At 40.8% G+C, this 21,658-nt stretch overlaps 2 protein-coding genes across 6 annotated transcripts in view; one reads left to right on the top strand and one right to left on the bottom strand.

Moving 5' to 3' along the window:
• vwa5b1 (von Willebrand factor A domain containing 5B1) overlaps positions 1 to 4,017 on the top strand; it is a 37,281-nt gene extending 33,264 nt beyond the window's left edge. Inside the window, 1 exon segment of the mRNA XM_037772794.1 lies at positions 992 to 4,017. Coding sequence (XP_037628722.1) covers positions 992 to 1,630 — 639 coding nt within the window. The 3' untranslated portion in view covers positions 1,631 to 4,017.
• Positions 4,018 to 16,983: 12,966 nt separating this feature from the next.
• Positions 16,984 to 21,424, bottom strand: mul1b (mitochondrial E3 ubiquitin protein ligase 1b). Of its 5 annotated transcripts, none has more exons than XM_037772795.1 (5): positions 21,275 to 21,424; positions 19,830 to 19,972; positions 19,634 to 19,721; positions 19,398 to 19,518; positions 16,984 to 18,155 (listed from the first exon to the last, which is right to left on the bottom strand). In XM_037772795.1, exons 2-5 carry the CDS (start codon positions 19,947 to 19,949, stop codon positions 17,426 to 17,428), a joined length of 1,059 nt encoding a protein of 352 aa, XP_037628723.1. In that variant the 5' UTR covers positions 19,950 to 19,972; positions 21,275 to 21,424; the 3' UTR covers positions 16,984 to 17,425. The 5 variants fall into 5 exon arrangements, with proteins under 5 accessions (XP_037628723.1, XP_037628728.1, XP_037628727.1 ...); XM_037772800.1 differs by lacking the exon at positions 21,275 to 21,424 and adding an exon at positions 21,078 to 21,218; XM_037772799.1 differs by lacking the exon at positions 21,275 to 21,424 and adding an exon at positions 20,826 to 21,035.
• Positions 21,425 to 21,658: the final 234 nt, after the last annotated feature.

Raw genomic sequence — 21,658 nt, 5'->3', positions numbered from 1 at the left:
AACAACGCCCATAGAGGTACCCTATTGTGAGGCACCTCACGCCCAGCTGCTGATTGAAGCAGGAAGTAATGAACCTAAGAAGACTGTTGTTACGATATGCAGTCAGTACAGGCGAACAGCATGCACTCAAATCAGTTGATCAGGACCTCCCTCACATCTTATTTTGTTTGTTTGCCATGCATTAAAGCTGAAGTAGGCGAGATTGGAGCAAATATGATTAAATATTGTATGTTATTTTTATAAAACGGTCACTATATTGTGACAGTAGTACATGAAACAGGTAACCTGAAAAAAAATCATGTTCCTCTGTGTCCTCCGGTGTCCTCCGGTGCTCCTAACGGTATCTACAAGATTTCACATACCGGAGGAAAACAACCAGTAAGAGCTGATCTGAGGTCTGCCATCTATGAGAGCCGGCTGTCAATCACTCACGAACTCCGACCAAACGGTCAAACTAGGCAGCGCTGATCAAATATGAATCAATATTATGTTATGTTAATGCCTATTTCTCTCCTCAGATGTTGTCAGAATCATCTTGTAGTGCACGGTTTAGCTGTAAAATGAGAAAGTTTGTGACGCCATTGCCATTGTGAAATCTGATGAAGGAACGCCAAGTTCCGATCACATGACTGGAGCACAGCCAATAGGAACGCTCTCTCAATGAAATGACCTCTGATTGGTCAAAGTCTCCCGTCACAGGCTAGATTTTCTAAAGCCTGAAAACAGAGCCATGAGGAGGAGCAGAAGTCTAGTTTTCTCTCAGAACACTTGAATTACAATATGCTGAAAGGTTATTATGGAACTTTTGCCCAATGATTCCAAAAATATACTGACACTTTAAAAAACACAAATTGCTATCAGAAGAGGAATTTCAGGGGTTTAAATGCACCCCCTCCTCCTCTACAAGTACCACTACACTGCTGATTTATGGTCGGATAAAAAATAAATAACATTAGTTATGTCAAGCTGTAAACTATTTCCTTCTGCACAGGTGTTGTTGCAGTTGGCTAGTGGTGCGTTTCCCCTGGACACAGCTCTGTGCGATGCCATTAGCGTGCCCATGGACAAGCTAAAGTGGACGTCCCCTTTCACCAGCCACCGCACCAGCCTGGGCCACCTGTCTCACTCCAGTAGCCGCCGCGCCGAGAGCGCCGATGACGGACGCAGATCACTCTGTGAGCCAGAACCATGTCAGCAACATGCAGAGCACACTGCAGGCATCCACAGCCCTTCTCATGCTGCAGGTCCTCGCTCGTTAAGCAGTCCGTCCACTGCATCTGAGCCTCCGCTCTCCCCGCACTCCCAGGCGGACAGCGGACGGGGCTCTGGGTCGGGGGGCTTGGAAACGGCATCGCCCAGCGGCGTGCTGAAGAGGATGCTGGATCCAGAGAGCATGGTGTGGGCCACAGCTGTGGCCCTCGCCTGGCTGGAGCACAGCTCCGCTAGTCATTTCATAGAGTGGGAACTGGTAGCCGCCAAGGCCAGCATGTGGCTGAGCGCGCAGGAAATCACAGAAGGCCGAGACTTAGCCTCCGTCAAGGCTACTGCCAACCAGCTCTTCATCATCCTCAGACACTGGGATGAAAACCTGCAACTGAACATGCTCTGTTACAACCCTAACAGTGTCTGAGGCCTGCTAATCCAAGGCTGAAAGTACTCAACCCCATACGATACTATGCTAACTGAAGCTGTACTATTCTCTGTTCAGCAGTTTGTCCTCTGGAGTCTGATTTTGCCGTTGCAGTTGTGAACAATGTGTATTTTCTTCTGTTCGTGTGCTGTTCCTCCAAACATATCACAGGCTCTTCAGAGGCACTATGTGCAAGCTATTACCTCGCTGGTGCCACATACTGTAGCTGGATCCCCGTTAGCAAGGGATCTAATCCGATTTATGCCACAGGTTTGAGTTTCACGTCGGTGTTAAATTAGTAGCATGCTGGACCACTGACCATCAACATCTGAGAAAAGCTCTTATTGTCATCATATTGATGTTCTGGGGAGAATTCTGCAAAACAATTGTAAGAGAAAACCGTTCCACTGATTGTCACATACTGTTTTTACATCTTTACAGCATTTTCTGGATTGATTGTTTTGTGGAAAAAAAGTGTTACACGACATCTGGGTGCTTGCTAGCAGTACTGCCTGTATTTTCTAATGCCTGTTACCATTACAGTGTTCTTAATATTTGCCATTTCTGCAGTTTGATTATAGCAGACAGAAAAATATGCAAACAGCTAAAGAAAATATAAAATATATGTTAAGATTTGTTTAAAAAAGATGTGGCTTTGGTGGGAATCTATGAACGTGTATCCCACTAGCATGTTTATCTACAGTTTATTATTTAATGATACATACAGTTTCTATTTTTTCACTTATCTGAGTATACCTGTCTTACAGTAGAGGTTTTTTTTTTTTTTTTATTCAAAGAGAGTAACGCAGACCTGGAGTCAGTGGCACCAAACAGATTAGCCCTGTTAGAACTAAGTGTTGACTATGTCAGTGGATATTTACGCCTCACTAATATGAAAGGGGTTGCACCACACAAACCAGTTATTAAAAACTCAATATTTACACCCTGTAACTGCCAGGTGTAACTGCTGTGTAGCTTACTAAACCAACTGCCAAAACTAATGTTAGCTTGCTAATATTTCACCTGTTCACACTGAAGACGCGGTCCAAACTTCATCAAAATGCTGTTTAATAACAATGTAAACTGGAATGTTTTTAAATCAATTTTTTACACAAAAAACGCAATACACCTCAAATTACAAGAATTATGCTGATAAAATGAGGTGTGAGTCTTCCGTTTCCACATGAATGGGATTGAAATCATTTAATCACACAGCTCCTCTAGACCAGTGATTCTCAGACTAGGGTCCGTGGCACTCTGTCAGGAAGTCCGCAAAATAATTTGCTATAAATTATAAAATTGTGCTGTATCATTAAAAAGTACGTAGGTATATACAGCCCAAACTAGCTAAATGGAGAAAATCTGACGACAGTTATATCGAGCGACAGCGACGGGAGACTAAAATGCGTCATGTGTCTTCAGGTACTAGTGAACGAAGCTGAAGCTAGCCAGGCTAAACCGACATCTAATTACAAAGCAACCGGCATTTCAGGGCAAAACAAAGTGGTATTAACATGATTCAAACTGAAATGTGTTTCTGTTTATCACTGTCAAACAGGTCTGAAGTATTTAGGTTGAAAAGTTTTAGAATACAAATAGTTCCAATGGCGTCTAAGAGTACAAATGGTAGTAAGCATTTTACTTAATCAATGTTACGATTATGACGGGGTCCTTGGAAAATGTTCTCCCCTTTAAGGGGTCCCTGGCCCTGAATAGTTTGAGAACCCCTGCTCTAGACTACATCAGATTCTGATAATAAAGAGTCATTTCATGGGGAGTTTTGTCACTGAGATAAATATATTAATCGTTTTACAGACGCTCTTTTTTCAATGATTGTGTATGGCAACAATGTTTTTTGGGCGAGTGTGCGTCACGTGATGAACGTGGACGTTGCAAAACCCTGTGAGGCCACAATACCAAAATTGCTTAATAGACCTTGGCTGCGGTCGAATAGTAAAAATAAATGACGTCCAGTGTCTTTTCCTAACCACTGACCTTATGACATTTTCCATTGAGGTCAAAGAAAGACGTGAAGGAGGATTCAGAAGGACTTAGGCAAAGACAACCGCTGTTAAAGGGACAGTGTGTAGGATTTGGCGAACTTCTCCTCTGAGCCGCAGAGTGCACCGTGGTAACGCCGTTCGCCTCGCTCAGAGGCCATCCATTACATAATAACTGTACTTTAGGAGCAACGGAGGTCAGACGGCGGCTGGCGGTACCACGGTTTAGCCCTCCCCGGCTCACGGTACCGCAGTTTTACAGGCGTGATGGAGAACTACGGTGGCCTTCAGGTAACATAAAACGTGAAAGTCTCTCTCGGGAGCCAGTTTGATTTGTCCGTTCTGGGCTACTGTAGAAACATGGCAGAGCAACATGGCAGTGCAACATGGCGGACTCCGTGAAGAGGACCCGCTCCCCTTGTAGATATGAAGGACTCATTCTAAGCTAACGAAAACACTAGTCTTAGTTTCAGGCGATTATACACTAATAAAAACATAGTTATGAATGTTATATTCCATTTCTGCCAATAGATCCCCTGAATTGTTACACACTGTTCCTTTAAGAGAATCCGACTGCACAACTAGACTACGTAGTGATGCGACGGCGATTGACGTAGCTTTAAATGTTGCTACCGCAAGGAATTGTGGGATGGCATTATCTTATCTCTTTTCCTTTTGTAAAAGATGCTCCAGTGTACGCTATGCTAAAGGAGATAAGAAAGGAAGCATTGAAGCACCTTTCCTTATTAATGAGACTTCAAACCGCTCTCATCATGGCTGCTACTCAGATACTTCTGGCTAATTTCACTCAGTTAAGAAGAATTAAGACATCCCTCAAGTTTTAATGATCCAACCCTATTTACTAAATCAGTAGTTTGAAACTAGCTAGTAGTTAATTACAACTTAGGAAGGACGATACACACAAACTTAGTAATGGATTTATTCAGAGCTGGTGCAACCCAACCCTGAGGAGTACGGGCAGTCCTGCTCTGGGAATCAGAAAAGAAAGAGCCTTGCTGGGTCTGTCATGCTCACAGCTCATTTACCGCAAGTGCCTAACCAAGGTTTAAAGTTGGCAGACCTGTTCACTACAGTTGAATCAGTGTGGCTAATGATTGGCTCTTTTTCTTAAATATACAGTAGGTACCCTTCTTTCTTTCTTTATTTGTTTCTTGATTCTGTGTGTGGTCTATATGGGCATCTTTCTGTATTGATTTTCCTCTTTCTTATTCCATCACAGTGTTGCTTTACTCAGGTATTTATTCCTTTTTTTCACTCAGGCTGAGTTGCATAAATCCTTCTGCATGAACACAGGTGTTTATGTTATGATGTTTAATGACTGAATTGCCACATTGGAGCCAGTAATGCAGTATTTTACTCCCTGAAATGACAAATACAGTAGATGTCATATAGTAATATTTTTGTGCTGTAATTGCAGTAGTAAGTGCAGCTGTAATTGTTATAAATTGTATTTTTCATGTACTGGGTCGGTTGTATAGTGCAGTATCTTTCAACTTGCTGTGTGTGCCTTTATAAATGATTGTTGACTGTTTGAGGCTGTTGAAAGCTTCTGTAGTGTCTTTCTAACTGTTGATGCTGTGATCAGCGCTGCAGGTGCATGTAATAAAATAACTCTACCACCAAATGTACAGGTTCTCTAGCTGTTATTGCACCGCTGCTAACAACAAGGTGTAACCATAGACTGTATAAAAGAAGTGGACGTAGTCACCGTGACGTCACCCATTGGTTTGTGAACTGCCGTTTTGAAGCCTCGAGTTCGGCATTTTTTTCGGTCGTGACCCTCTTGGTTTTTGGCGGTCGCCATGTTGGCTTTTTGCAACCAGGAGTGACACAAGAGGGTGGAACGAAGCTCAACCGAACACTGAATAAGACATTCTTAGTTGCCAGAAAGGTTCTAATTAACTTTGATGAAGTGAAAACACACTGTGAAAGGGTTCAAGTTTTAAGACGAAAACACAGACAACTCCCAGACCGCACAACGCCGTGGTAGCGACCTGTCACTCACAATGTAGCCCCGCCCTAAAGCATCCCCTGCTTTATGGTCTATCTGACTCTAAATGGGACCATCATTTACTAAATGAACATCATGCTGTATTGAAGAAGACTTGAAACTAGTGATTGAGACCATAAACTCATGTTTACAATGTTTACTGAGGTAATAAATCAAGAGAGAAGTAGGCTCATTTTCTCATAGACTTCTATAGAACCAGAGGAGTCGCCCCCTGCTGGCTGGTAGAGAGAATGCAGGTTTAAGGTATTTCAGCATTGGCTTCACTTTTCAGACCCAGATGTAGCCCCCTTGGTTTACTTCAAGGATCAATGCTTGGACCCCTCTCTTCTTAAAGGGGACATATTTTTCAACTTTTCCAGTGCTTGTGCTCATACATTTGGGTATCTGGAGTTCCTACCAACCCACAAACTGTGAAGTAAGACGACCCAGTCAGTTTTTTGTGGGCTGTCTAGATCAGAAAACACATGATTCAACACGCCATTCACATTTGGCTCCCCTAGCTAATCAGAGCAGACTGGGCTTCTTCGGTATGGGGGTTTAAAGAAACAGGAGCTAAAACGTTGCGTTTCAGACAGAGGGTGAATACAGGTCTATTCAGACAGTATGAAACAAATAATGTGTTGAACATTAAAGCATGTAAGTTATGGCTGTCAAAGGTCACGTGATAATAACGCATTAACGCAAATCTGTTTTAACGCCACTAGTTTCTTTGACGCATTAAAGGTCTCATATTGTAAAAAGTGAGATTTATGTCTTTTATATTAAAAAGCAGGTTAAAGTGATATATAAATACTATTAAAGTATTAAAAACACTCAATTCATGGAGAAATACACACAGCCCGTATTCAGAAACTGTGTGTTTGAAACAAGCCGATTTCTGTCCATTTGTGATTACACAAATATACAATATTTAGACCATTTTCCCAGTTTATTTCCTGTTGCGGTGTATGTGAATGACATCAGCTGACAGGATATAAATATGGACCCAAACTGTTTCCTAGCAACGCAATTCCGTTGCCATTCCGTTGAAATGCGCTAAAACGGAGTGTTTCAGACAGAGCAGGAAAATAGGTACGGTATATTCAGACAGACAGTATGAGGAAAATAATGTGTTTTTTGATAGAAACCTAAAATACAAAACATGAACCTGAAAATGAGCACGATATGTCCCCTTTAACACAATCAACCTGTCAGAGGTTGTCATGGTATCAATTTTAAAGCTAGAGTAACGATACTGTTATCATATCACGTCATACTAGCTTGTCACTTACAGTAAATAATGCTCAAAACTGTCATGGCCATTTTCAAAGGGGTCCCTTGACCTCTGACCTCCAGATATATGAATGTAAATGGGTTCTATGGGTACCCACGAGTCTCCCCTTTACAGACATGACCACTTTATGATAATCACATGCAGTTTGAGGCAAGTCATAGTCAAGTCAGCACACTGACACACTGACAGATGTTGTTGCCTGTTGGGCTGCAGTTTGCCATGTTATGATTTGAGCATATTGTTTTATGTTAAATGCAGTACCTGTGAGGGTTTCTGGACAATATTTGTTATTGTTTTGTGTTGTTAATTGATTTACAATAATAAATATATACATACATTTGTATAAAGCAGCATATTTGCCCACTCCCATGTCGATAAGAGTATTAAATACTTAACAAACATTTTAAACAGATAAAAAACTACGCTAAATATTTGAATTGTTTGACAGCCCTAATGTTAACATACAAGTATGAACCTGAAAATGAGCATATGTCCCCTTTAATACGAGCCGTTGTAGCACTTATTCTCGATGGCTTCTCCAGCCACTGTTGTTTGGACTGCACCTTATTTCTATGTTGCTTTTGACAGAAACGGTAACACTTGTTGCGCCTCACTTTACATACACAGTACAGTACATGCCACATCTACTTATTGTTATTCACAGTGAACACTGTCTTCTCCAGTAGATCTCACAGTGAAGGACATGCTATATAATTCCACCTGGCTCAGTAGGTGATGTGATGTCAAGGTGACATCCATCGCATTGGATGCATGTCTTCGGCACATGTGACACGGAAACATGTCTCATTAACAACTAAAGCTGCCATAAAACAGCTCCTTGAAATCAAAGGAGGGGTACTACTGTAGCAATTAGGATGACAAGACATCATCTAAAAACACGGTAAAACATGCACAGCATAAGAGAAAGAGATCTGAAAAGGATGAGCAAAGGAGGAATGACAGAAAACAGACAGCGAAAAGTCTGAGAAAAATGATAGCTCATTAATAGTGTGGCGCTAATAGCCACCTTCACCACCCCTCCATAGATCAAACCAGACTAAGGCCTGACAGTGGAGGTGCTTTGAAAAGCACACGCGCATACAGAAACACACAGAGTTACGTAAATCTGGCAATATATTCAGGTGCATTGTGATAACATTACATGTGGAAACAGCAAATACAGCATGCCTATTCATTCCCAATACACAGACAAAGGAAAGTTACCTGATAAGAACTTTGAACTGCGTACTGTTGCTAGGCTACTGACTATAAGACAAAGCATGAAAAAATATATTTTCTGAACTAATATAATGTGCAATGTTTAGTAAAGTATAATATGTGATGGCTAAGTGAGAAGCTGCAGCAGAGTGGGTAGTTCTACAAACTAATGGAAGCAGTATTTTAATTCAGACGTAGGTTGAAAAGCATCAAACCTCTCATTTAGCTCCACTCACACGATCGTCATTATGCTCCTTTTTATTTCACACAGGTCTGTCCGACCGACAGTGAATCTTCAGTGCCAATTATTCTCTTACATTACAGCCACTTAAACTCCTCTGGCTGCAGAACGGAGGCCGATGTCTCATCTGATCCAGGCCTCTATATCACAGCAGTTTAATGTGCACATAAATAGTGCATGGAACAAACATAAGTAATTACACTGTCTGGTTGAACGCTCCAGAGGCAGGTCGGGGGGGGGGGTAAAATAAATGATTCATCTTGTCTCAACTTTGGAGATGATTAGCAGTTTCCATGGAAACCATTGCTGTTTTTTTTCCCCCCAACATGGTCTATCAGGACTGAGTGCTGCAAGGAAAATGATCTCAACAAGAGGTTTAGTTTGCTTTGGTCCAAAGTTTGTATTGGCTTTATCATGGTTACATAGTAGTTTCACTTTATATTAGGGTTGTCAATCGATTAACATAGTTAATCGTGATTAATCACAATGTACCTTAAAGGGAGATTTGTCAAGTATTTAATATTTGACAAATATTAAACAACATGGGACAACTATTAAACATGGGAGTGGACAAATATGCTGCTTTATGCAAATGTATGTATATATTTATTATTGGAAATCAATTAACAACACAAAACAATGACAGATATTGTCCAGAAACCCTCACAGGTACTGCATTTAGCATAAAACAATATGATCAAATCATAACATGGCAAACTGCAGCCCAACACGCAACAACAGCTGTCAGTGTGTCAGTGTGCTGACTTGCTTAGGACTTGCCCCAAACTGCATGTGATTATCATAAAGTGGGCATGTCTGTAAAGGGGAGACTCGTGGGTACCCATAGAACCCATTTACATTCACATATCTGGAGGTCAGAAGTCAAGGGACCCCTTTGAAAATGGCCATGCCAGTTTTTCCTCGCCAACATTTTGCGTAAGTTTGGAGCGTTATTTAACCTCCTTCTCGACAAGCTATGACATGGTTGGTACCGATGGAGTCATCAGGTTTTCTTATGTCGCCATCTATATTTTCACTCTAGCTTTAAAACTGAGCCATTACCTAAAAATCACAAGTTGCATTAATGCATTAAAGAACTCAGTAGCGTTAAAATAAAGTTGTGTTACTTTGACAGCCTTACTTTATACACATAGAAACATTTTATATTGATAGAAAATGAAGTATACCAATGATCTGATATTTTTTTTTTTATTTGGCGTGATAGAGGGATAATATACCTTGAGCACTGTTATAGTAATGACAGCTTCATGTCCTTTGAACAGCTAAAAGAGAAATATGATCCATCCAACAAACACTTCTTTTGTTATTTGCAACTGAGAGCCTTCCTGACGAAGGTGGAGGAGGTGCTTCACAGTAACAAAGGTTCAAGGCAATTTATAAGCAATGCATATTCAACAATGTTGCATCAATGTATATTCAACAATGTTGCATCAATGTCCAAAACCAAACATACATCGATCGAGAGAGAGGTGGGAACCCGACTTTGGCGCTACTATAGATGAGGACCTACGGTCAGATCTATGTCAGAGCAGCATATTAAACTGTAAATGCTAGATTTAAGTTGGTCAACTACAATTGTCTTCAACAGCTTTACCTCACTCCTCAAAAAATACACCGGTTCAATCCTGCAGTCTTGGATATGTGTTTCAAGTGCGGTATTACTGAGGGCACAACGTTACATTGTACATGGCAATGTGCTACAATCACAACATTTTGACTAAATTATGGATACATCAGTCAGATCCAGAGCTCTAGAGCTGCAACTAACGCTTATTTTCATTGTTGATTATTCTCTTGATAAATGGATCAGTTGTTTGGTCTATAACATATCAGAAAATGGTGAAAAATGTCGACCAGTGTTTCCCCAAAGCCCAAGATTATGTCCTTAAATGTCTTGTTTTGTCAACAACTCAAAGATATTCAGTTTAATGTCATAGAGGAGGAAAGAAACCAGAAAATATATATTCACATTTAAGAAGCTGGAATCAGAGAATTTAGACTTTTTTTCTTAAAAAAATGACTCAAACCGACTGACTGGTTATCAAAATAGTAGGGATTAATTTAATAGTTGACATCTAATCGATTAATCATTGTAGCTCTACAGAGCTCTGTCTCCCAGGACAAGTTAACAAACTTGAAACTAAGTCGGAGCTCCAGAAATGTCATTGATATACTGTAGCTCTTGCTGTTTCCAGAAAGTGTATTGAACTAGCTTGGACGTCAGAGTCCCCCCTTTCTATATCAAAATGGATATCAGTTAAATGACTGTATGCCTTCACGTATATATATCCTGAAAAACAGATATGATGCATTCTTAATTAAGGGTATTGTTTGTAACTTCTTACACGTATAAATCATTGTGGGTCGGTGTCCCATGTGCGCTCGCGTGTGGCTACGCTGTTCAGACTCAGACTCCAACACAAACTATACGGAAGCACCAAAACCTCTTGGTTGTATCTAGTGAAGCCTGTCTGTTGAACAGTGTCAACTCTTCCTGCTTCAGCCTCCCATCCACGGCCAGAAGACACAGGAGAGACCGTAGCTTTGGTCTCCAGGACGGGAGTCTCTGCTGCTCTGCTCCTCTGCCTGCCTTCACTCACACACCGCGCTCATTCTCACTCGCTCTCTCACTCCACCTCTCACGTGCATGCACGCACGCTACACACTGAAGCAGGAAAAGCCAACACTAGGATCAGCAGTGATTCATGGAGAAACCTTCGTCTGGTCAGCTAACATTACTGCCAAGCAGCTGAAATATAGAGTGATATTGTGCTTTTAGCTGACGTGTGTCGCCTCACTGTTTTGAGCGATGCTGATTCATGTCTATGTAGAGCAAGCTTAACTTAATGGCCACAGGTGTCGCTGTTAACAAGCAATTTCTGATTCTTACAAAGAGTCCCTTGAAGGATCTGGCAGCCTTTTATTGAATACATGGAAACATTACCAGTAAAACTGTATTCTTTTATTGGGAAACACTCAAACGCTCCATTTGAATAAGGTTTCTATGACTGGAGCCTGGTTGAATTGAAAAATCAATCCACCGCCTTGACAGTTTAAACCACTTTTCAGATAAAAGAGAAGTATAACTGTAGCGATCCAAGGGTGCCACTCTCTAATAAGCCAGCCTTTATAGTTCCATATTAGAGAGTGGTGCCAATTCCAGTTACCCTGCAGTATAAAAGAAGGTTTATGAGCTTTGAGTGCCGTGTAAAACACAATACAACATGAACGAATTAGTCAGGATTAAGACTTTGATCCGTGTAAACCACCTCTGATGCCACTTTTATGGCAATTCATTCAATTGCAGTGCTAAAGAGCAGTGAATTACACATTTATATTAGTGTATTTTGACGAAAGTGAAACTGTAGACTCTTCACACTTACGATAATTCATTTGAAGATTTAGCAGCCGGTCTCCATGGCTTGTCGGAGCAGATTACACAGTGTGTGCTATTTAGATCAACATCTTGTCTCAGGTGTTATTTGCCTGATTAATCTTGCGGTCTGAGATCATCTTTTTTGAGGAAAAACCATATGTGACATATGTTGGGCGTCAGGCCAGACTGCTGTGTGAATTCTGAGGATTTGAATCAACTGGTGCAAAATGGTGTCAACCTGAGAGTAAATGCTGTAAACATGTAAACAGCCTGTGTAGAGCTCTTATCGTGCAGTTCTTGCGCGGCCCTCGTGTGGCATTGAAATTCAAAACTCTCAAGTGGGGGATAATAGAGGGAATGTCTTTGATGGTTTGCTCACTGTCAATAGAGTGGCAGCTCCTGTTGCTACAGTAAAAGCACTGCAGCACTAGACTGAAGGGTTTCCATGGTGTTGGACCAGAGCGGCTGCTTTCATGTTTGTAGCACAATGAGAAAGAGTAGTTTGTTAAAAGGGAAAATTGGCCACCTTTTATGTGGCTGTCCAATCAGTGTCCAATTTCAGCTTGGATTTCTAGTCTCCACCTCTGAGTAGCCAGGGGGCGTGCTCTAGATACCGCTCATGAACAGTATATAAAGATGGACGACAGGACAGAACCCCAAAAGTGAAGCCAGAACATCTCGATCGCCCCCTGGTGGCTGGCTGCAGTATAGCTCATAAATCCCCCCCCCCCTATAGTTGTTTATTCATAATGTATGTTTTTTAGTGGCCTTTAACGAACACCATTTCCCATAAGCCCTAAAGACCGTCACAAACTAAATGTCACAGCTCAACAGCAGAACAAACAGGCCGAATGCTGTCGAAGCTTTTAGAAGGAAGAGATTACATCTAGAAAGTTGAGAAAATTACATTAGAGGAGTGTTAATGGGTTTTACGGATATGGACGAAATTAGGTTATAATAACTTAAGTACATTCGCTTACTAAGTAATCGTTGTTTAAGTTTGTTCGTTTGTTTTGTCTTTTTTAGGGGAGGACAGGGGGTCTTTATGGGAGATAGCAGGTCAGTAGTAGATGTCACATAGAAGTGGTGTACATCATCTGAAAGCTGGAAATGTGAAGATTAATTTGAGATGCAGCTCAACATTATGTGTCAAGTGTTCTAGTCATAAATATGAAATAAACATGAATTCATTCAAATAAATTGTAAAAGTGTTTAAGGGTTTAGAAAATTAAGATGGAAGTATATGATGCCCATTGTTTTACCACTGGAGAATTGATACAAAATATCAATAATCCCTCCAAGATACCACATTAGGACACCAAGACCTGTGATTTGGGATCAAAAACGTTTGATATTTGAAGATTTCTGCAGGAATTGCATTTTCGGCGATTGGATGGTGAGCACATGTTGTTTAAACTGCTCAGAAACCAGCTTATTATCAATATAGCTAGGAAAGCCATCCATCCTCTGAATGCTCTAGGTCTCTAGTTTGATCCATCCATCCTCTGAATGCTCTAGGTCTCTAGTTTGATCCATCCATCCTCTGAATGCTCTAGGTCTCTAGTCTGATCCATCCATCCTCTGAATGCTCTAGGTCTCTAGTTTGATCCATCCATCCTCTGAATGCTCTAGGTCTCTAGTTTGATCCATCCATCCTCTGAATGCTATAGGTCTCTAGTCTGATCCATCCATCCTCTGAATGCTCTAGGTCTCTAGTCTGATCCATCCATCCTCTGAATGCTCTAGGTCTCTAGTTTGGTCCAGCCATCCTCTGAATGCTCTAGGTCTCTAGTCTGATCCATCCATCCTCTGAATGCTCTAGGTCTCTAGTTTGTGGCTGTAAAGTTTCATGAGAATATTTTAGAATAGGTGAAACTAACGCATTTATACCGCATTAAAAACAAGATGTTTTTTGTCCCAAACTGCATGTGATTATCATAAAGTGGGCATGTCTGTAAAGAGGAGACTCGTGGGTACCCATAGAACCCATTTACATTCACATATCTTGAGGTCAGAGGTCAAGGGACCCCCTTTGAAAATGGCCATGCCAGTTTTTCCTCGCCAACATTTAGCCTAACTTTGGAGCGTTATTTAGCCTCCTTCCCGAAAAGCTAACATGGTTGGTACCGATGGATTTTCTAGTTTCATGTGATATCTGTATCTTCACTATAGCTCTAAAACTGAACCTGCTAGAGCCTCTGAAAGACAGTAAAGTCTGTCAGGATCGCCGGCGATCCCACGGGTCTCAGAGCGTTAAAATCACCGAGGTAAGCAACTCATGTTGTTGAATTCCTCAATTTGTCTTAGAATATGGAAAGGAAAAGGAACACACATTTTTTTCTGAAAGAAATACTGAATGAGATTGCATTGAGCTACAGAAGATAGTGGAATAGAGGTTAGCCTGGATGACGCCAGGACTTTGGCTCCCTAATAAAACCACTGCAGAAGATGATGATGGATAATAACAATTAAAAGAGTGCCATATGAGACCTCAAACAGTAGAAAATCATAGAAAACATAATGGAAATTAGGAAGGTTACAATGTCCTGATCGGTCTTAACAGATTGGATGTTTTCGTCCCTCTAGCGGAAGCTTCAGTGGACATTTAAGTCACATGCTGCATGCACGTCATGATTTATTCGACTATTTATTCCACTCAGGTTTGTAGTGAGCAAATTGAAAATGCGCATAAAAACCGGTTGATGGAGATACATTCATTACCATCCCCGTAGAGCCACGCCGCCAGCATGGCTAAAAAACTTTGTTACTAAACAATAACTATGCAAGAAATAATGGAACACAAACCAAGAAAAGGAACGGCATGTATGTTTGGAAGTAGCTCAGGGTCAGTTATGGGTCTGATGGTAAAGTGGCCATGATGAGGCTTTTAGTGCCATCAATACAGTACAGGGGGGAGTGCATAATGCTCTTCCTGCCTGATTACACTGTATATCTGACATTTAGCTCAGGTTCCCTCAGAGACCAAACAGCATCAGCTCACTCCAAGAAAATAGATATCTGTGGGCAAGAGCTGAATACTAATAATGCCAAGGTCCCAGTGTAATGTCAAATAATACATTCATGGCATAATGGGGGACGATAAAATGGGATTTTTTAAATAATATATAATCATTTGAAAGTATAAAGGGCATTATTCTGTGCAAACTGGCTCAATACGGCCTCCTCTGGAGCCAGATATGCATCCCTGCTGGCCTAGAATCTAATCGTGCTGAAGCATATTCTCCTGCCTTTAGTCTGTTTCCATCCTTTGCTTTTCAATTGTCTGACTAAAAATGTGCTCAAATGATTTTCTAAAAAAATAAAGAGTAGCATAAAAGATTTTTTTTTTTGCCCAATGACTTTATATGAAGAAATGTGCCTGGATCACAGTGAAACAGACACTTTCAACCATTAATGGATTCATTTTATGCCACTGTAACAAAGCCAAACTGAGCATTTCATACAGGGCCAAGCACTGAGAAATTGCCTTTGGATAAATGGCATTTAAAAGAAATTTTGTTCCTCATATTTCAATGTACAGGCAGTTTGAAATGAAGCATAAAAAAAAAAGGAAAAGAAAAGAAGCAGGAGGTGAAAACAGCTGCTTGCATTGGTGAAGCATGTGGCATCACGTTTTCATGATTCCAAATCCTGAATCACTGATTTTCCTCACAGGCAGACATCCCCCCCTCCTGGCAGAAATCTCCATCTTCTTCAAACCGCTTTCTCCTTGTGTATTCATTTTACACCGTGATTGAGTAAGATGAGTATTTGGTCTACATTGCATTTGTCTTTAATAAGATTTCAGTTGCAAATGGACTATAATAATAGTAAATAAAAATAATAATGAGTCCAAAGAAAAGAGTGCCAACATTCAGTGGCTGTGATGGTACAGAGCCCCCCCCCCCCCCCTGTACAGTACTAACAACTCTTACATGTGCAGCCACTTGCTCTTTGTACTGTGAGCTGAATATCTGAAGCCTGAGAACCTGCTGTCTTTATATGAGCAAAATCCCCAAAACATCAGGACAGACTCAGCCGGATTCCTTTCTCCACAACAACCAAACAACCAAACAACCTGACAGAAGCTCTACCACTTTTCAAGGTAATACTTCTACCCTGTGTCAGCCTGCTCAGGGACGACACATGGAAAGTAGCTTCAGTGGTAACTAAATCTGGGACAATGCATCTCGTCTTTGTATGAAATTAAAGGTCTTTGTAGACGGTCTGACAAATAAATTGATGTATAATGATGAGTGATAATGTTTAAATTAGGAAATTATGTAAAACACATCTGACAGTTTGTCATCATCGTCCTCTTCTGTTTTTGCTGAATATTTTAAATCTCTTCGAGCTGAAATTACACTTTTCTGATGTTGTGCTTTCAGTTTTGAGGTTTAATATGTACTTATGCTAGGTGACATGAAGGCGCAAACTCACACCAGAGACTTGTCACTGCGTCAGTGCGACGCGCTACAAATCAAAGTTGAGCTGGCCTCGACTTTTTTCAGCACTCTAATTATGACGCAGTGAAGCATCAACCGACCATATGGTTTTTGTTTTACCATTTCCGGCCTCCTCTCTTTCCCATAATTCCTGTTCCTGTTCCATCTAAAAAAAATAGAATAAAAACATATTCTTGCCGTTACCTAGTTCCCAGTGCCATTTAACAAAATAACTTCCTTTACCTTTATTTATTCAGGGGGAGGTTCACTGAGAGCAATGCTCTCTTTTTCAGGAGCGCCCTGATCACATTCACACAGTTACACATTCACACCTGGAAGCTGCCCAGTACAACCACAGTCTGATCTGCTGGTCACTGAGCAGCTCCACTGGAGCGGTTGGGGTTAAGTGCCTTGCTTAAGGGCACTTCAGTGGTGGTAATGAGGGAGGGGCAGCCACCCAGATTTATTTAACCTTCCAGTCTCAAACTCGCTTCTCTAACCTTTAGGCCACCACTGCCAAACTATGTCAATGAGCGCTTGAGCAACACTTCAATGGCGACTCGGCGTCATTAAGAGTAATGAATTCAAGCAGCAGCAAAATACTTACATACTTTCCTACACTTTACTTCCACCCAGTAGCATGAATCTTAGATAAGAGCTGTAGACTGTTGGCTGCACATTAAGCTTTGTTTCCATACTGAATGATTCCAAGTGTAAAACATTATCTATTGTGTCGTACAACATTTGGGCTTGATGTAGTGTATTTTTATTATATATACCACCGCTTACTGACAGTTAAATATGCCTCATTACTTTAAAATGCATTCAGAAGGTCTTAACTGTGTTAAGAAACACGTGGAAAAATGTAAGTACGTTCATAGAAAAAGTCTTATCTTCTAAGATCAATCAATATTTGTCAGTGTGAAGAAGTATGGATCTCATTTTCTCTCTCCCAAGATGAAAGAAGGAATTTCATTTTCTCTATTTTTACAGGTTTCAAAGTTAATTTGAACATTTAATGAGAAATTGATTGAGCACAGATACCTACTATTTATCTAGCAGTATGCAAAAAAAAGTGCAACAAAATGTACCAGCATTACCTTTGTCAAAGAAGAACAGACAGCTTTTGAAAGACATATTTCCAGTGTTATTATGATTGTAAAATGCTTCTTATGTGGTGTATTCCACATTAGCTGTTGTAAAGAGGCACCACCCTGTCTATCGTGGCCCTGCAGATGGGGCATTTCTTTGGCTGTGGCAGGACGTCGTAGCACTGAGCACAGGCACACACATGACCACATTCTAGAAACACACAGGAGCGTTCCTGGCTCAGGCAGACAGTACAGCTGGTGGGCGACACGCTGCTTTCCTCTACGTTGAGTTCACGCATGCGTTTCTTCTGCTGCTCCTTGAATTCCTCCAGCATGCTCCTCTCCTTCTTGCTCTCTCTGTGGTGTACGTATCGCTTCCACAGGATGAAGAGGAGCGTGGAGCAAGCAGCGACGCCAAAGACAACGGTGAGAATCCTCCACAGTCTGACGCTGTTCCCCTGCTTCCTGAGAAGAGAGTCGTAGTCCAGCCGAGTGAGGAAATAACGGAAGCCCTGTTTGGGAGGTTGGAGCTTGATCAGGTTGTTATCCAGGACCAGCTCTCCTACGCCTGTGACGCTGTCTCCCAGCCGCAGCATCTCCTCAGTTTCGTGGATGCCCTTGGGTCGTTCCCCGCTGATGAAGTGGCCGATAACATTGGACAGGGACTGGACCGTGGGGTGGAAGTTCTCGTATGTGGTCTCAAGGTCCAACTCTGCAGCGTCTAGTGGACGTATAACCCGTACCGTGGCAGCGATATCGTCATCATGTGGCCCGAGGCCAAACGGAACTGTGTTGGTGCGCTGGTGGATGACTTTCTCTGTGTTGTTCCTGTACACAAATATCAGTTATTAATGTTTTGTTTAGGGCTGCAACTAAGGATTATTATCATTATTAACCTGCTGATTATTTTCTTGATTAACCCAGTAGTTACTCTAGTCTAGTAGTTAGTCTATAAAATGTCAGAAAATGGCAAAAATTAATGCAAATCACAGTTTTCATTTTCAAATACAGTCCAAATATATTCAGTTTGTTATGATATAAAACGGAGAAAAACTGGAAAAACTCATATTGGAGGAGCAGGAACAAGCTATTTTTTTGGTTTAAAAATTACTCAAAACGATTAGAAGATTAAAAGATTATCTAAATAGTTCAAATGAATGTTCTGTCGATCAACTAATTGTTTCAGCTCTAGTTTTGTTAGATTATGTCTGTCTCTTGAAAGTCCAACTGAACTCATATTTAGTCATCTCATTAAAAATAATTTCAAACTTGTTTTTAAATGTATAGTTAATTATTTTATTTTATTTTATTACAAAAAAAGTAAGAAAGTAAGGTCTTTGGGGGAAATATCTTTCCCTCTCAGCAGCTGGAGGGGCCTGTCGGTGTCTGTGTTAAGAGTGAGAACCACACCAGCATCTAAAATGGACTGAAGGGACATTTACAGGTGCGTTTACATGCTGTTTAATGAGCAGCAGCTGAACAGCTAATTACTGTCTAGCCTGCAAACTGACGTTATCAGTGCACTTTTCCACTATGAATGTTTGTTTGGTCGCTCATTTATCAAGCTAAGGTGCAAGACAAGATGTGTGTGTTCATGTTTGTAAGTAAGAGAAGGAGACTTTAGCAGGAAAAGTAATGTGGGTTGTTGTTCAGAGTCTGGCTCCTGTGTTGTGTTACAGGCTGCTGTCTGGCTCAGTGGGATTGTTTGTTCTGCTTATGAAAGAACAGGGATGTTGCTGCTTTTTGAAAGATTTGACTGACTGTATGAAAACAAGCTCCATCATCCACTGAGACCGAGGACTAAGGGCATTCTGACGAATTAACGCAAAAAATAAGGGAAATCATCATGAAACCAAAAAATACACATTTCTCCCTTTTGTGAATTTTGTTCTCAGAGAACACAGGATGTGATTTACAGTGCAGATATGTACGCCATAATGACAATGGTTCAAGAATGCTATTTAATTTAAGTTGGACTTAAATACAATAGCACAAAACTGCCATGTAAGCTTCATCATGCCTTCTGACTTTATGTACTTTACTCAGGATAAACCCTTTTGGCTCACTTACCAGAGATGAGTGGTGCGATTCCACACCATCTTTTCCTCCTTCAAGGTCAGTCTTTCAATCACGCCTTTGCAGTTGTCAACAAACTGGCTGTTCAGAGTTTCCTTCACGGATCTTACTACACCTGCCGAGTGTGCAATAAACAGGACACAGTGTGAAAGTATTGTTGAAACTATGCATGGTCAATTGTAGTCTACATGAACAAATGAATCAGTATAAGTTTGAATTTTAAAACACACCTTCTATGACAGCGTATGGGACACATCTTCCAGGAGTTTCAGACAGAATGTTTATCAAATCCTGATCAATGGAGACTTTCTTGGCTTCCTGTGGAAACAAACATTTAAGATTAACAAATGGAACATAACAGGCAATAAACTAAGACACTGCTGACGTTCACATGACCAAGACAGAGTGTGCAGAAACGTGGCTGACCTTTAATCTTGCAACCGTTGTAGCTCGGCTCTTGTAAATGGAATAGAAGAGTGCTGTCAGGGCTGAGCTGGTGGCTAAAACCACGACCTGTGCAGTTGAGGGTTTCCCACTGGAGTCCATCCTGTCATTTGCTGCATTCAGTGCTGTTGAGACAGAGATGACAGATTAAGAATTGTCTTTCAATCAAATGTATGTTTGTTGGTGTTACACAAAACCAGTAGTGGAAAATGTACTTGGAGTATTGTCATTTTCTTTTGCTTTCCTTTTCTACTCTAGACTGGCAACTAATCATTATTTTCATTATCAACTTCCCACAGCCCAAGGTCTCTTCAGATGCCTTATTTGTTCTACAGAAGGTGCAAAATACAAAGACAATCAGTTTACAAAGACATTTGACATTTGAGATGTTGGAACCAGAAAATATGTGGAATTTCTTTCGTTGTTTTTGCTTGAAAAATGACTGAAACGATTAATCGATTATCAAAATACTGTAGTTGCATTTCAGAGGGAAATATGGAAATATGGTACCTTTTACACTGCTACATTAACTTGACAGCTACTACTTTTTAAATTAAGATTTTACATACAATCAGCCAATAAAATATGATGCATTGTTGAAGATAAGTAACTCGATCAGCTACTACAAAAATGAATAGTAATAATCCCTATGACAAAATACACATAATATGGTGCACTCGAAGTGCTTTTACCTTTGATACTTTTGAAGTATATTTTGCTAATATTTCTCTATTTTTACCGAAGTAAACATTTGAATCCTGGACTTGTTCAACTTGTAACAGAGTGTTTTTACATTGTGATGTTACAGCTTTTACTCGCGTAAAGAAACAAACATGTAACTATGACAACACAAAGTGACTGTAGACAGACTAAATGAGCCCGAGGGGGACTGAGTAGAAGACACTGACATAGTGCTCATAGATCCACCATGTTGCTGCTATGGCTTCTTTAATGTCAGCCACGACTTCACCGACTTACACTGTACAATGACAAGCTTCGTTTACTGGAGTCCAGTGGCCGTTAGTGATTGTTAGTGACCGTTAGTGAGCTGCACATTGACCACTAGCTCAAGTGAACACTATATAACTAACTTGCTGCTAACGCCAACTACATCACGACCTGGTGGTGTTATCGCCCTTTGTTAAATAATACATTTGTATGAAGCCAAGAAAACGTTAAACCGTAGCTAGTTAATGAGCAGACTAGCTGCCATGTCTAGCAGAGACTTACACACACTTCCTTAGTTGAGCTCACAGCTAGCTGCTAGCTACATTAGCTATCTGCTCCAGTAGCTCACGCTGCTTCTGCTAAATGACCACTATTTAATCATTATTTATTACTATTCAACCTCCGTTTCAAACATACTGTAGCTGTTCTGTTACAACACATTTGAAGAAGTAATCGCTTGTAAACCGGGTTAGTCTAACCTGTATTATCACTCGTCCCACTGTCAACAGAGGTTCAACAACAGCTGCCTGTCTCCACACTTCAAAATAAAAGCCTCTAATGTGTGCTCTCCACACTTCAAAATAAAAGCCCCTAACATGTGATACTCCTCCCTGCCAGCAGATGTCGGTGTAGAATCATTTATGGTAAAGAAAGAAGACAGGTGGAAATAATACAAGTCATGATGGCTTGTCTTATTGGGACCCTTGAATACAACAGCCCTCATTAATGTTATTAGTAACACTTGTGCTTTACCCAGTGGTGGAAGCAATACTCTGAAATGCCATAGTCTAAAATTACCAGAGGTGGAAGAAGTACTCAGAGCATGTACTTAAGTAAAAGTAGCAGTACCCCACAGTGTAAAA

This window comes from Sebastes umbrosus, chromosome 6, assembly GCF_015220745.1.
Source record: "Sebastes umbrosus isolate fSebUmb1 chromosome 6, fSebUmb1.pri, whole genome shotgun sequence".
NCBI classification, from domain to species: Eukaryota; Metazoa; Chordata; class Actinopteri; order Perciformes; family Sebastidae; genus Sebastes; species Sebastes umbrosus.
Note: the sequence above shows the minus strand (reverse complement) of the source record. Positions and strands in the feature narration are given on the sequence as shown.